Source organism: Schistocerca americana, chromosome 8 (genome assembly GCF_021461395.2).
Source record: "Schistocerca americana isolate TAMUIC-IGC-003095 chromosome 8, iqSchAmer2.1, whole genome shotgun sequence".
NCBI lineage: Eukaryota > Metazoa > Arthropoda > Insecta > Orthoptera > Acrididae > Schistocerca > Schistocerca americana.
The window spans coordinates 177279996-177294698 of NC_060126.1; the positions used below are offsets into that span (position 1 = coordinate 177279996).

General features: G+C 37.8%; 1 protein-coding gene across 2 annotated transcripts in view; it reads right to left on the reverse strand.

The window, feature by feature from the left end:
* Window positions 1–14703, reverse strand: part of LOC124545201 (fatty acyl-CoA reductase 1-like) — a 269460-nt gene that overhangs the window by 30403 nt on the left and 224354 nt on the right. For both annotated transcript variants that reach the window (XM_047124067.1, XM_047124068.1), the window contains 2 exons: window positions 10472–10581; window positions 1307–1499 (listed from right to left, as the gene is read on the reverse strand). In XM_047124067.1, the coding sequence (XP_046980023.1) occupies window positions 1307–1499; window positions 10472–10581 (303 nt within the window). The remainder of the gene's footprint in view (window positions 1–1306; window positions 1500–10471; window positions 10582–14703) is intronic.

Below are 14703 nucleotides of genomic sequence, written 5' to 3' on the forward strand. Positions count from 1 at the left end.
AAGTGTCGTTGCACTGTTATGACTGACTGATGTGAGTGCATTTCAAGCACGACATACGCTTTCTCGGCTCCTGTCGCCATTTTGTCTCACTGCGCTCTCGAGCGCTCTGGCGGCAGAAACCTGAAGTGCGGCTTCAGCCGAACAAAACTTTATGAGTGTTTCTACATATCTGTAGTGTGTCGTGACCAAATGTCAATGAATGGAGCTACAGTGAATTTATGAAATCGCTTCAATCATTTGTAATAGCCCTGTACAGATTCTTGTATTGTTGTCATGCCTTTGATTTGCTAGACCTAAATTTGGTAGTTCAGTAAGTGTGTAGTTAACACTATCAAGAATATATCGATTAATAATTGTTAATATTCTATATTTAATCAACAATAATAAGTCATGTTATCTAACTTTGCATTACCGTAATTATTACAACAAGATATTTAAGAAAATATACATCCTTTTGCTATATGTATGCACTAGACAGGATTGTCTCAAATGTTACATTGTATGCCTATGGATAGGCTGTTGCCAATACTTTTTATATTCCTTGTCCTTATACCTTTGTAATATGAAGTAAATGTGTTATGTTGTAAGTTTCATTCTTTGTAGCACCAGTGATATTAGTGCCTTCACAGTATTTTTAGACCATGTGTGCAGTTCTAAAGAATAGCATGCCATATTTTTTTTATTTTTACTCCATCTCTAAGATTCAATTCTATGGTCTTTTTGAGCTAAGGACATGTATTACGAAAAAGATAACTTCAGTTTTCACCCACCACATCACTGGTCTCAAATTGCAAATCTGTTTATCACATTGCATTTGTTACTTTATCACTCTTATCACATTTGTTAAGAGTCACACTTTTCTTCTATCTGTTTTATAGCAATACTATACTTTTTATCTGCTGCAGCTTGCTCGTAATAGGCCTTGAAGGGTAGTTTTATGAACAACTGTCTTTACTGCTGTAGGTATGTTATCATACGATTTAGAAACATTTCATATTCTTAGGCTCTGAATATGTTATCAATTTTTTGAAATATATGCTACTACTAGTACTACTACTGTTATCATCATTTTAATTTTAGAATGTCTGGATATATAGTGGCCTAGTCTATAATCATGTGTAATTGGCACAGAGTCAAGTTTAAATAAAAGTAAAGAAACAGAAACAACAAAACTCACTTTATTTCAACAGAATTCATCACTGAAAGTGAAATGATGATTCTTGATTTTATGCAACATAAAATGAAAATGAAAAAAGTAAAACTAATGAAATAAATAACTGAATTTAATAGTTATTATTGCACCAACCTGTTTTCTCCAAGATGCCATGCCAGGGCAATTATGGCATTTGCTGTGCAGTCTACGGGTACTACATCTGCATAAATTCCAGGATGTCCAAGCACTGTCCTCAGAACACCTTTACCTGCTGCTATTAACAGACCAACTGGTCCATTTGTATTATCTGCCCATCCTGGCATAGGTTCCTTCCAGGATGATATTACTGTTGAAAAGAAAACCATTGTCTACATACTTGATTCTAAAAAAATTCAGTAAAGAACCCAAGTAATACAGCATTTAAATATTTTTATGACTAAATGCATTGGTAACTGAAAATTTCAGAAGTTAACATGGTCAAAATATTGTGGATTTGCTTAATGCCAATTTCAAGGATGTAGTATTCAGTAGTATAATCATCAGCACAACTTTTGCTATAACTTCTTTTCCTCCTCCTCCTCCTCCTCCTCCTCCTTCTACTACTACTACTACTACTACTACTACTACTAATATTAATAATAGTAATAATAATAACAATAATAATAAATCAGTTACACTAATGGTGCTAGAATAAGGTACACAGAAGAGACCTGCTCTGAACAAGTGTCAGTATTACATTCAGACAATGTAAGCATTGTCAAATGTGCAGTGCAGATGATGTAGTGACTTCTGTAAAAACAAGAATCAATTCAGTCTCAATTTGCCAATAACTGGTAAACAAGAAATTACTAATATTCCTCTCCATTTGAACAGAAAAGTGATACTGAAGATAAAAAAATACCTGTTCAAGATATGGAAATGGTTAATAGTGCAAAAAGTATGTTTATGAGAAAATTCTCAAAGCAAAAGAGCCAACTACATCATGCTCCAAATACACACTGCTCAGGAGGAAACTGTCAGAAAAAAAAACAGAGTTGCTGAATGATAGGCATTTCAGTCTTGAGGGAAAAAAAAGTAGACAGTACTGATAGTAGTTTTGCATGAGCTGCTCATTATCTTTCTTTTATCAAAAAATTATTAACCTTAACTCTTTGGACCTATCACACGCTTAGATGCGAACTACATAATTAGCCAGAAAGCTAAATTGTATTCTTCTTAAACTATAACAAGATGTGACAAAGAGTTTCAGATAAAGTTTCAGCTAAAGGGTATTTACTGCTCTTAGAAGATAATACACTACTGGCCATTAAAATTGCTGCACCAAGAAGAAATGCAGATGATAAATGGGTATTCATTGGACAAATATATTATACTAGAACTGACATGTGATTACATTTTCACGCAATTTGGGTGCATAGATCCTGAGAAATCAGTACCCAGAACAACCACCTCTTGTCGTAATTGCCGTAATAACGGCCTTGATATGCCTGGGCTTTGAGACAAACAGAGCTTGGATGGCATGTACAGGTACAGCTGCCCATGAATCTTTAACATGATACCACAGTTCATAAAGAATTAGGGCTGGCGTAATATGACGAGCCAGTTGCTCGGCCACAATTGACCAGACGTTTTCAATTGGTGAGAGATCTGGAGAATGTGCTGGCCAGGTCTGCAGTTGAACATCTGTATCCAGAAAGGCCCGTACCGGACCTGCAACATGCGGTCGTGCATTATCCTGTTGAAATGTAGGGTTTCACAGGGATCGAATGAAGGGTAGTGCCACGGGTCATAACACATCTGAAATATAGCGTCCACTGTTCAAACTGCTGTCAATGCGAACAAGAGGTGACCGAGACGTGTTGGTTAAAGGCGCTACAGTCTGGAACCGCACGACCGCTACGGTCGCAGGTTCGAATCCTGCCTCGGGCATGGATGTGTGTGATGTCCTTAGGTTAGTTAGGTTTAAGTAGTTCTAAGTTATAGGGGACTTGTGACCACAGCAGTTGAGTCCCATAGTGCTCAGAGCCATTCGAACCATTTGACCGAGACGTGTAACCAATGGCACCCCATACCATCACACCGGGTGATACACCAGTATGGTGATGACGAATACACGCTTCCAATGTGCGTTCACCGCGATGTCACCAAACATGGATGCGACCATCGTGATGCTGCAAACAGAACCTGGATTCATCCGAAAAAAGGACTTTTTGTCATTAGTGCACCCAGGTTCGTCATTGCGTACACCATCGCAGGTGCTCCTGTCTGTGATGCAGCATCAAGGGTAAGCGCAGCCATGGTCTCCGAGTCTCCAGTCATTGAATCTCGACCAACGCAAACAGCAATGTCGCAATACGATAAACCGCAATCCGACCTTTATCAAAGTTGGAAACATGATGGTAGGCATTTCTCCTCCTTACATGAGGTATCACAACAACTTTTCGCCAGGCAACGCCTGTCAGCTGCTGTTTGTGTATGAGAAATCGGTTGGAAACGTTCCTCATGTCAGCACATTGTAGGTGTCACCACCGGCGCCAACCTTGTGTGAATGCTGTAAAAATCTGATCATTTGCACATCACAGCATCTTCTTCCTGTCAGTTAAATTTTATGTCTGTAGCATGTTTATGGTCGTTCATTAATGGAGAGAGAGGAAAAGTAACAAATCGGGCAGAGGACATCTGCCCACTGATGAGTGGGAAAAGCAACGCAAACCCTCTAGAAGTAGCCAATACTTTTAACAGATATTATATTACTGTAGCAGACGAATTAATAAGTCAAAATAAAACAAATGCAGTAAGTAAATTGTTAAACCCCCCACATACAAATCATACTATGGTTTTCATACCTACAACAGATGCAGAAGTGTCAAACCTAATAAAACAACTTAAAATTAAACATTCTTCTGGCTTGGATGGTGTCACATCACATCTCATAAAGGAATGCAGAGAATGTATATTAAAACCATTGACACACATGCTGAATGCTGCGATAGAGGAAGGTATATTTCCAGATTCACTGAAAGTAATTAAAGTGAAGCCAATATTTAAGAAAGGGAACAGGGATGAATTAGGAAATTACAGGCCAATATCATTGATCTCAACATTTGCTAAAATCTATGAAATGATAATAAAGAATAGAATTGTAAGTTTTATAACAAAGTACAGTATACTGCATTCATCACAACATGGTTTCAGAGAAGGGAAGTCAACAAAAACAGCATCAACAGATATAATTGAGCACATTCTTAATTTACTTGACAGGCAACAAAAGACTTGTGGGATTTTTATGGACCTATCTAAGGCATTTGATTGTGTGAACCACTCAAAATTAATGATGAAATTATATCAGTATGGAATTAGAGGAAAATGCTATGACATACTTAAATCATACATTACAAATAGGAAACAATGCACAGAAATCAGACATACTAGTGGGGGAAACATAACAAACTACATATCAGAATTACAAACAGTTAAACACGGTGTGCCGCAAGGGTCTGTGCTTGGGCCAATACTATTTATACTCTACGTAAATGACTTCTCTAACTATATAAATCAGAAACTTATAATGTATGCTGATGACACAACAATCATTTGCACAGCTGACACAAAGGAGGAGCTTGAGAAGGAAGCACTCCTGACTATTGAAAATGCAAATAAATATTTAACACAAAACAACCTGTTTATGAATCAGTCTAAAACAATGAATGTAGTATTTCAGACCAAGCATAGTGAAAATTATAATATAAATGTTAGTATAAATGGAAACACTATTAAAGAAGTAACCAGCACAAATTTTCTAGGAACTATAATAGACAAACATTTGGCATGGGGGGAGCACATAGATGCACTGTGTAAAAAGATAAACAAACAGATCTTCATCATGCATAAAACAGCTAAGACTGTGGATGATAAAGTCCTCAGATCAATGTATTATGGACTTGTCTTCCCACATTTGTCTTATTCGGTTCATATATGGGGAAATGCACAAGCTGGCTACCTAAAAAGAATATTCACAATTCAGAAAAGGGCAGTGAGATGCATTGCAAAAATACCACCAAGACAGACCTGTAGGCAAGCTTTTGTACACTATAATATTATGACAGTATATTCACTGTATATATACCAAAGCATAATGGTGGTAAGGTCAAGTGATAAACACCTCCTAAATAAAGATGTACACAAACACGGTACAAGAGGAAATGAAAATTACTACATGATAAACAGAAATCTAAAACTGTCTATGACTGCCCCAGAAGAAGCAGGCAAAAGGTTTTTTAATAAACTCCCCAAAATCATTAAAAAAGAAACAGAGCTAAAATGTTTTAAAAATCATTTGAAACTATATCTCACAGAGAAATGTATATACAGTTTGAGTGAATACTAAGATGTGTTTAAACATATCATTACTGAAATGTACCTGTAAAAATTATCATTTCTGTATGTTTTTTTGATTTGTGTGTAGATATAATGTGAAACATGTAAAACCTTTGTATGATTATGGACTATTTCTGTTTAATCATTTGTTTCATTTATATATATATTGAAATCAAGTTTGATGTTAATAAGCTATTGTATGACACACCCAATACTCTCAGCTGGATTTTCAGCTGGAGTCCATGGGCAAAGAATAAATAAATAAATAAATAAATAAATAAATAAATAAATGTTCATGGTGTAGCAATTTTAATGGCCAGTAGTGTAGTTGATGACATATTGGTAAAATTACTAACTACAATACCTCACTACCTCTGTCACTAAATACATAATTAAGAAAATAGATACAGCTATCTGAAATAGTTTAATGTATGGTACTGTACTGAACAACAGCATACCAATGGTATCAACTCTTATCTCACCCCCTTCTCAACCAATGCTTGACTTTCATACCCTTTTGCTTTTATAACTGTAGTCTGATTTCAATACAACTTACAGTTGACCTGTATTTTATAACTGTTGCCTTCAGAACTTCAAAGAGTATATTCCAGTCAACATTGTTAAACATTTTCTCTGAATTTACAAATTCTATAAATGCAGGTTTGCCTTTGCTCAATCTATCTTTTAAGATAAATCTTAGGATGAATATTGAGTCACAAGTTCACATATTTCTCTGAAGTGCAAACTGACCTTACTGGTGGCCAACTTTACCTGTTTTGGATTACTGCTTTGATATTTCATATTAATATTTTGCAACATGACCTTACCAAACTGCACTAAAAGGTGCCAGCCTTGTTTGGAAATGGTATTACTTCATTCTTCTTTAAGTTTGAGGGGCTTTGCCTGCCTCATATACTAGGTGGTTACAATTAGAGTGCAGCTACTCATGGCAGTCCAATGTGGGCTGTAATTAATATATGGCAGTAAAACTTTGTAGATATGATAATGTGTTAATGTGGAACTAATTTATGCTGGAAAAAAATTGTTCCAATGTTGGCCATCAGGTGTAAATCTGGTGCTATGAATGCAGGAAACACACATAGAAATGCTTCCGTTATGTAATGGATTAGGAATGGAATACGGGCAGAAAAGATCAAGCAAGTGAGAAAGGCATAATATTGATTTTATTATTAACTACCACTTACACAGTTTGTTCAATATAAGCACTGGAGGCATTGTTGAGATTTTGTTCAGGCCAGATTTGCACTCAGGGCCAATATTGGACTGACTTTTTCCAGTGTAAATCAATTTTTGCATTAACGTTCTCGCAAATCTATCAAGTTTTGCTGCCATACATTAATTACAGCCCACACTGAACCTCTGTGAGTTATAACCACCCAGTATGTTGCATACATGTACATCTACATTTATACTCTGTAAACTACCATGAGGTGCATGTCAAAGGGCACAGCCCACTGTACCAGTTATTAGGGTTTATTCATATTCTATTCACATATGGAGCATGAGAAGAATGATTATTAGGGTTTATTCTTGTTCTAGTCACAAATGGAGCATGAAAAGAATGATTGAATGCCACTGTGAATGCATAATTATCCTAATCTTATCCTCATGATCCATGTGCGAGTGATACATAGGAGGCTGTAGTATGTCCTTAGAGTAATCATTTAAACCTGCTTCTTGAAACTTTGTTAATAGACTTTCTCGAGATAGTTTACGTCTGTCTTCAAGAGTCTACCATATCAGTTCCTTCAGTATATCTGTGGCACTCTCCCATGGATTAAACAAACCTGTGATCACTCATTCTGCCCTTCCCTGTACACGTTCAGTACCCCCTGTTAGTTCTATGTGGTACGGGTTGTGGACACTTGACCAATATTCTAGAACACGTCGCATGAGTGATCTGTAAGCCATCTCCTTTTTATACTGATTGCACTTCCCCAGTAATCTACCAATAAACCAAAGACTACCACCTGCTTTTCCCATGACTGAACCAATGTGACCATTCCATTTCATATCCATAAAAAGTGTTACACACATGTATTTGTATGAGTTGGCAGATTCCAACAGTGACTCATTGATATTATAATCACAGGATACTACATTTTTTTCATTTTTTGAAATGCAAAATTCTACATTTCTCAACATTTAGAGCAAGTTGCCAATCTCTGCATCGTGTTGATATCTTATCAAGATCTGATTGAATACTTATACAGTTTCTATTAGATAGTACTTCATTATAGATAACTGAATCATCTGAAAAGGCCTGATTTTACTCATAATATTGTCTGCAAGGTCATTAACATACAACATGAACAACAAGGGTTCCAAAACACTTCTTTGGGGCATATATCTGATAATGACTCTGTGTCCAACATAACATGTAGTTTCCTCCCTGCCAAAAGTCCTCAGTCCAGTAACAAATTTCACTTGACACCCCCTATGACCATATTTTTGACAGTAAGAAAAGTTGTGGTACTGAGTCAAATGCTTTTCAGAAATCAAGAAACATTGCATCTACCTGGTTGCCTAGATGCAGAGCTTTCAGTATGTCATGTTAAAAGTGCAAGTTTTGTTTCACATGACTGATGTTTTCAAAAATCATGCTGGTTGGTATTGAGGAGGTCATTCTGTTCAAGATATTTCATTATGTTTGAGCTAGGAATATGTTCTAAGAGTCTACAACAAATCAATGTCAAGGATCTTGGATGGTAATTTTCTGGATCATTTCTTCTATCCTTTTTGTAGACGGGTGTGACCTGTGCTTTTTTCCAAGAATTTGGCACAGCCTTTTCTTCAAGGGGTCTAGGATAGATTGCAGTGAGAAGATGGGCTAACTCAGCCACAAATTCAGTACATGATCTGACAGAGATTCCATCAGGGCCTGGAGCTTTGTTCAGTTTTAATGATTTCAGCTGTTGCTGAACACCACTGATGCTAACATTTATTTCATGCATCTTTTCAGTGGTAATTCTCCTAAGTTTTCCTTTTTCAAGGAACATTTTAAAATGATGTTAAGCATTTCATATTTTGCATTGCTACCCTCAGTTTCAGTTCTTGTCTTATTTGCTAGGGATGAACACTACCTTTGGTACTACTAACAGCCTTTACATATGACAAGAATATCCTTTGACTTTGTGAAATGTCATTTGACAATATTCTGCTATCGTAGTTATTGAAGGCACCACACATGGCTTTCTTGACAGACAAATGTGTTTCATTCAGCGTGCCTTATCTTTAGCCCTATGCTTTGTTTTACACCTATTATGCAGTAGTCTCTGTTTCTTTAGAAGTTTCTTTACAGTGACTGTATATCATAGAGGTTCCCTCCCATTATTAACTATTCTATTGGGTACATATCTATCCAGTGCATGGTCAACTATTCTTTTAAACTTGAGCCAAAGTTCCTCTACATGCTCCTGCACTGTGCTGAAAGTTTCAAGTTCCTCATTGAGATATGACACTACTGATTTTTCATCTAGTTTACTGGATATATATAAATCTTTCTGATTGTTTCAGTAGTCCTTTGTATTTTGGTACTCACTGTCGCCACAACCATGTCATGGTCATTGATACCAGTTTCAATGTAGACATCCCCAAGGACCTCAAAGAAGTCAGCTCTATTTGTTGCCATTAGATCCAATATATTTCCCTCACAAGTAGGGCTCCTAACTATCTGTTCTAGGTAATTTTCAGAGAAGGCATTTAGTAAATTTTCACAGGATGTCTAATAATACCCATCACAAACAAAACTTAATTTTCCCAATTAATTGTTGGTTGATTAAAGTCTCCACTGATGATTACAGTGTGATTGGGGAACTTACATACAAGTGAACTGAGGATTTCTCTGAAGTTTTTGGTTACATCAGAAGATGAGTCTGATGGGTGACAGATGGATCCAATTATCATTTTATGCTCACCCCCGATACTGAGTATTGCCCAAACAATCTCAAATGCAGCTTTGATTTCTATTTCAGTGGATTTGAGTATTTTGTCTACTGGATCAAATATATCACCTCCATTTCCCATTTACCAGGTGGAATATTTTTGTCATGGTATGTTCCCCCAATAGTCTCAATAAATCTGAGGGAATGTCGTCTACTCCAGGTGACTTGCTTTGATTAATGTCTTTTACTGTTCTGTCAAATATACCTGAGTATGTCTGCGCCTAGTTTTCCCTCTCTTTCCAAAATACTATTTTCAGTTTCAAAGAACTAGCTGTTTCCAAACATACATGGCAATTCAGATATACTACGCCATGCTATAAAGTAACGCATCAAATTTTTCATGTGAAAACTCTTGAAGTTTTTAAATAAAACAAAGGTTATTAACATTTATGTTTTTATTCTTAATGTATATAGATATATTTTTCTCAACAGTCACTCTGGCAATGAACACATTTCTCCCAACGAAACACCAGTTTCTTGAGACCATCACTGCAGAACGTTTGACTTTGTTGACAAGCCACACAACCTCACCTCTGCTTGCATCACTTCATCACAGTCAAAGTGTAGCCCTAAAAGGTTTTCTTCAAGTTTTGGAAACAGATGAAAATTAGAGGGAGCAAATCAGGACTGTATGGGGGACAACTGATGACAATGAACAAGGCATAGCGGTCTTATGCGATCTGGAACTGCCATGCTGGAAGAGTGAGTGTTCCATGTGTGGATGAACTCTTTGAATTTGTAATTTGATTACAGCATGCTGTTTTTCATGCACCAATGTAGTTACGTTACACACCACCATCTTACATGTTACAGTCCAGTGCCCTTTAGGCAGAAGGCTAATTACACACTAAACTTGCATATAATTTATACTGAATTCTCACAGTTCTCTTTTATATTGTATTTTTCCTTACTGACAGTTCTGTTAAAGAAAGTGATTTTAGAACTAGTACTTCATAAAATAATGGCTTGTGCTTACCTATGGATGGCCTGGCGATTACAATAGGCAGCTTCTGTGCATAATTTGCAACCAACTGTTCAGCAAGATTCTTGGATAAGGCATAAGTATTTGGAAGATCACCCACTAACCTGCAGGAATAAAATAATAAATGAGCACAACTGAAAACTGCACATTACATGCTAGTAATAATCAACAGTATTTAAAACTGGCTGTTCCATGCTGGAAGAAATGAGGGCAAATCAGTTGGTAAGAGGGAATCACATAGTGACAATCAACAGTTTAAGAGATACATATCATGTATGTTTTACAAAACACTGTCTGGTGGCAGAGATGAGAATTATGTACTCAACAACAATGACACTATTGTTAAAATGATATAAAGTGATAAAGGCAATCAGTTTCTGATCCATACATATTGTATGACCTGAAGTCTCCAAACAGAACATTATACAAATTTTGTATGATGTCAGGTAATGCATTTGGTAGTTTATAAGTGTTGACTTGGTGTGGTAACACAACAGCTTGTTTTCTATTTCAATTCACTGATTCAGATAACTAAATGGGTTAGAATGGACTGCTACTGTATGTGTCTACAAATTCTGCCATTTTGTTGCAGAGATTGTACTGGACTTACACATGTACAGTTTTGGTGTTATCCATATTATAGTGCTATGGAATCACTAAATGTGATCTCCATTCTGGTAGACCTAACATATTAACTAATACATACTGACAATCATGAAACACACCGTTGGGTGGCTTGCGGAGTATAAATGTAGATGTAGATGTGCTACTACAGAGGCCTGTTAGAGTCACGTGGCATTGTTGAGTAGGAGACTCTTGAAGGATTATTCAGCCACTTAACTGTAAACTCATTTTCTTCCTCTGCATGTAATATCCTTCTTTATGTGATGTGTGAGAGGTGAATCTCAAGCACATCTGTTGAGTGTGATTGTAATGGGTGTGTACAAAGTGTGGTGTGAATGTTATATGATAATGAGAGAGAATAGAAAGGATGGAATCTAATGCTGGCATGTAGCCTTCTCCTCTCCAATAGTTCCAATGGGCCACTGAGCTTAAATGACCCCATTTAACTGATGTATTACCATCAAGAGTGTCATACTCTCACTTCATGAGACATCATGTAGAAGTTTGGAATTTAATCCACAACATTGGTGAAATATCTGGAGCTCAAAACTTTACAACACCTCCTGTCCTCCCCTTGCTGGTAAAATACCCATGGTGAAAAGTTATTCCACTATCAGTATTCAAATCAGCAACATGTTAATCAAGCATCACCACAGACACATGCCTGAGTGACCTTAGCTGTGGTGATAGGTATGAGGATTATTATTTTGACAACATTTTAGTTTCTATAATTACATTTTATTGGGATGCTGGAGCTCATAGAAGTAATATTGCCTTAAACAGTGCTGCAGTATACAACAACACCAAATAAGCTATTTCCCATGAACGTACTGGTAATGGATGGACCATATAGCACTGTTGTGAATCATTGCAGTGAGGAGACGTTTGTGAGCCATGAGAAACAATCTTGCTTGATAGTCCATATGCAGGGGAATCATGTATATATTACTAAGTATTAATATAATAGAGGGAAACATTCCACGTGGGGAAAATGTATCTAAAAACAAAGATGATGTGACTTACCGAACGAAAGCCCTGGCAGGTCGATAGACACACAAACAAACACAAACACACACACAAAATTCAAGCTTTCGCAACAAACTGTTGCCTCATCAGGAAAGAGGGAAGGAGAGGGAAATACGAAAGGATGTGGGTTTTAAGAGAGAGGGTAGGGAGTCATTCCATCCCGGGAGCGGAAAGACTTACCTTAGGGGGAAAAAAGGACTGGTATACACTCGCACACACACACATATCCATCCACACATATACAGACACAAGCAGACTGCTTGTGTCTGTACATGTGTGGGTGTGTGTGCGAGTGTATACCTGTCCTTTGTTCCCCCTAAGGTAAGTCTTTCCGCTCCCGGGATTGGAATGACTCCTTACCCTCTCCCTTAAAACCCACATCCTTTCGTCTTTCCCTCTCCTTCCCTCTTTCCTGATGAGGCAACAGTTTGTTCCGAAAGCTTGAATTTTGTGTGTGTGTTTGTGTTTGTTTGTGTGTCTATCGACCTCCCAGCACTTTCGTTTACTAAGTATTAAGTGTTAATATCTGCTTTTGGCATAGTAAAGTTCAAATAGATAAGCTACAATAGACACACAGGTTACATGCTTGCATCTCCAAACAAATCCATGATGCTTCCAGAACTGCTTTGATGGATTACGTCAATGAGGGAGTTATGGGGCCAGATAGGAAGAAGCCTTATTTGCCAATTCATTAACATAATCCAAGAAAGGGTTAACTTTACATAAATAGTCATGAGAAGGAAGGTATGACCATTTTTACTGTTTCTCCTACACTGCTTTCTATGGGCTCATGGCTAAAGTAAGAAAGTTTTATGGCGATTTGTATCATGTGGTATTCTTGCACATTCCATGCCTTGTGTGGAGCAAATGCTATTGAAAAACCTGTGTAATGGGTAGTAAAGAAGATGCAGTTACTCACCAAGTACTGTGTAGGAAGTGAACTGTGAATTAAAAGTGACTGAAATGTGTGGCTTGCAAGTAACAATCTTGAGTCAGAATTGCACACATCTTATAGTGCAAAAAATGTGTTTCAAAACATAATAAGTTCACATCATGGAAAGTTTGAATTGTGTCCAAATGTCATAAACATTTCATAAGTGCAACATAATGAACATTCATCAAAAGGACATTATGAGGAAGAAGAAAGGAGACAGTGGGAGTAAGAGTGGCAAGAACAGCCACCTAAACAGAGGAAGAAATGCTACACAAAGCAGCATGTAGAAAGTAGTTTGGCTGTTAATGGGATGCACTTGGAGCACACACACAGGTGCCTGGAGTTTGATGAAACCATGCAGTTTTGGCACATTCTCCTACCAACTTTGTCATCCAAAAAGCAACAAAAGATACCTAAAGTTGAAGTTCATATCAGATATAAGAAAGCATAAATAATAACAATTTTGTAGCACAGGTATATGTATAAGGGTATACTGCTTAACCCTTTAATGTGTGCACATATGTATAAATCAAATAATGGAAAATCCAGGATGCAATGTAACAATTCCAGAGAAGGAAAGCTGCTACTCACCAAATAGCAGAGATGCTAAGTCGCGATAGGCAAAACAAAAATATTCACACAATTACAGCTTTCGGCCATTAAGGCCTTTGTCAGCTGTAGACACACATACACACAAGCACACACACACACACTCGCAAATTCAACTTGCACACATGTCAGCAGTCTCAGAGAACTAAAACCACACTGCAAGCAGCAGCACCAGTGCATGATGGGAGTGGCGACTGGGTGGGGGTAAGGAGGAAGCTGGGGTGGGGAAGGGGAGAGATAGTATGGTGGGAGTGGCAGACAGTGAAGTGTTGCAGTTTAGATGGAGGGCAGGAGAGAAGGTGCGGAGAGGGGGGGGGGGGTGTAAGTAGCGGAAAGCAGAGAAATGAAAAGAAATTAAAAGATGGTGTGGCGGTGAAATGATGGCTGTGTAGTGCTGGAATGGTAACAGGGAGGGGGCTGGATGGGCGTGAACAGTGACTAAAGAAGGTTGAGGCCAGAAGGGTTACGGGAATGTAGGATGTATTGCAGAGAAAGTTCCCACCTGCACAATTCAGAAAAGCTGGTGTTGGTCAAAAGGATCCATATGGCACAGGCTGTGAAGCAGTCATTGAGATGAAGGATATCATGTTCGGCAGTGTGTTCAGCAACAGGGTGGTCCACTTGTTTTTTGGCCACAGTTTGTTGGTGGCCATTCATGCAGACAGACAGCTTGTTGGTTGTCATGCCTACATAGAATGCAGCACAGTGGTTGCAGCTTAGCTTGTAAATCACATGACTGGTTTCACAGATAGCCCCGCCTTTGATGGGATAGGTGATGTTAGTGACCGAACTGGAGTAGGTGGTGGAAGGAGGGTGTATGGGGCAGGTCTTGCATCTAGGTCTATTACAGGGATATGAGCCATGAGGTACAGGGGGTTGTGTAAGGGTGGACAAGTATAATGTGTAGGTTCAGTGGACAGCAGAATACCACGGTAGGAGGCTTGGGAAGGATAGTGGGCAGGACATTTCTCATTTCAGAGCATGACGAGAGGTAATTGAAACCCTGGCAGAGAATGTAATTCAATTGCTCCAG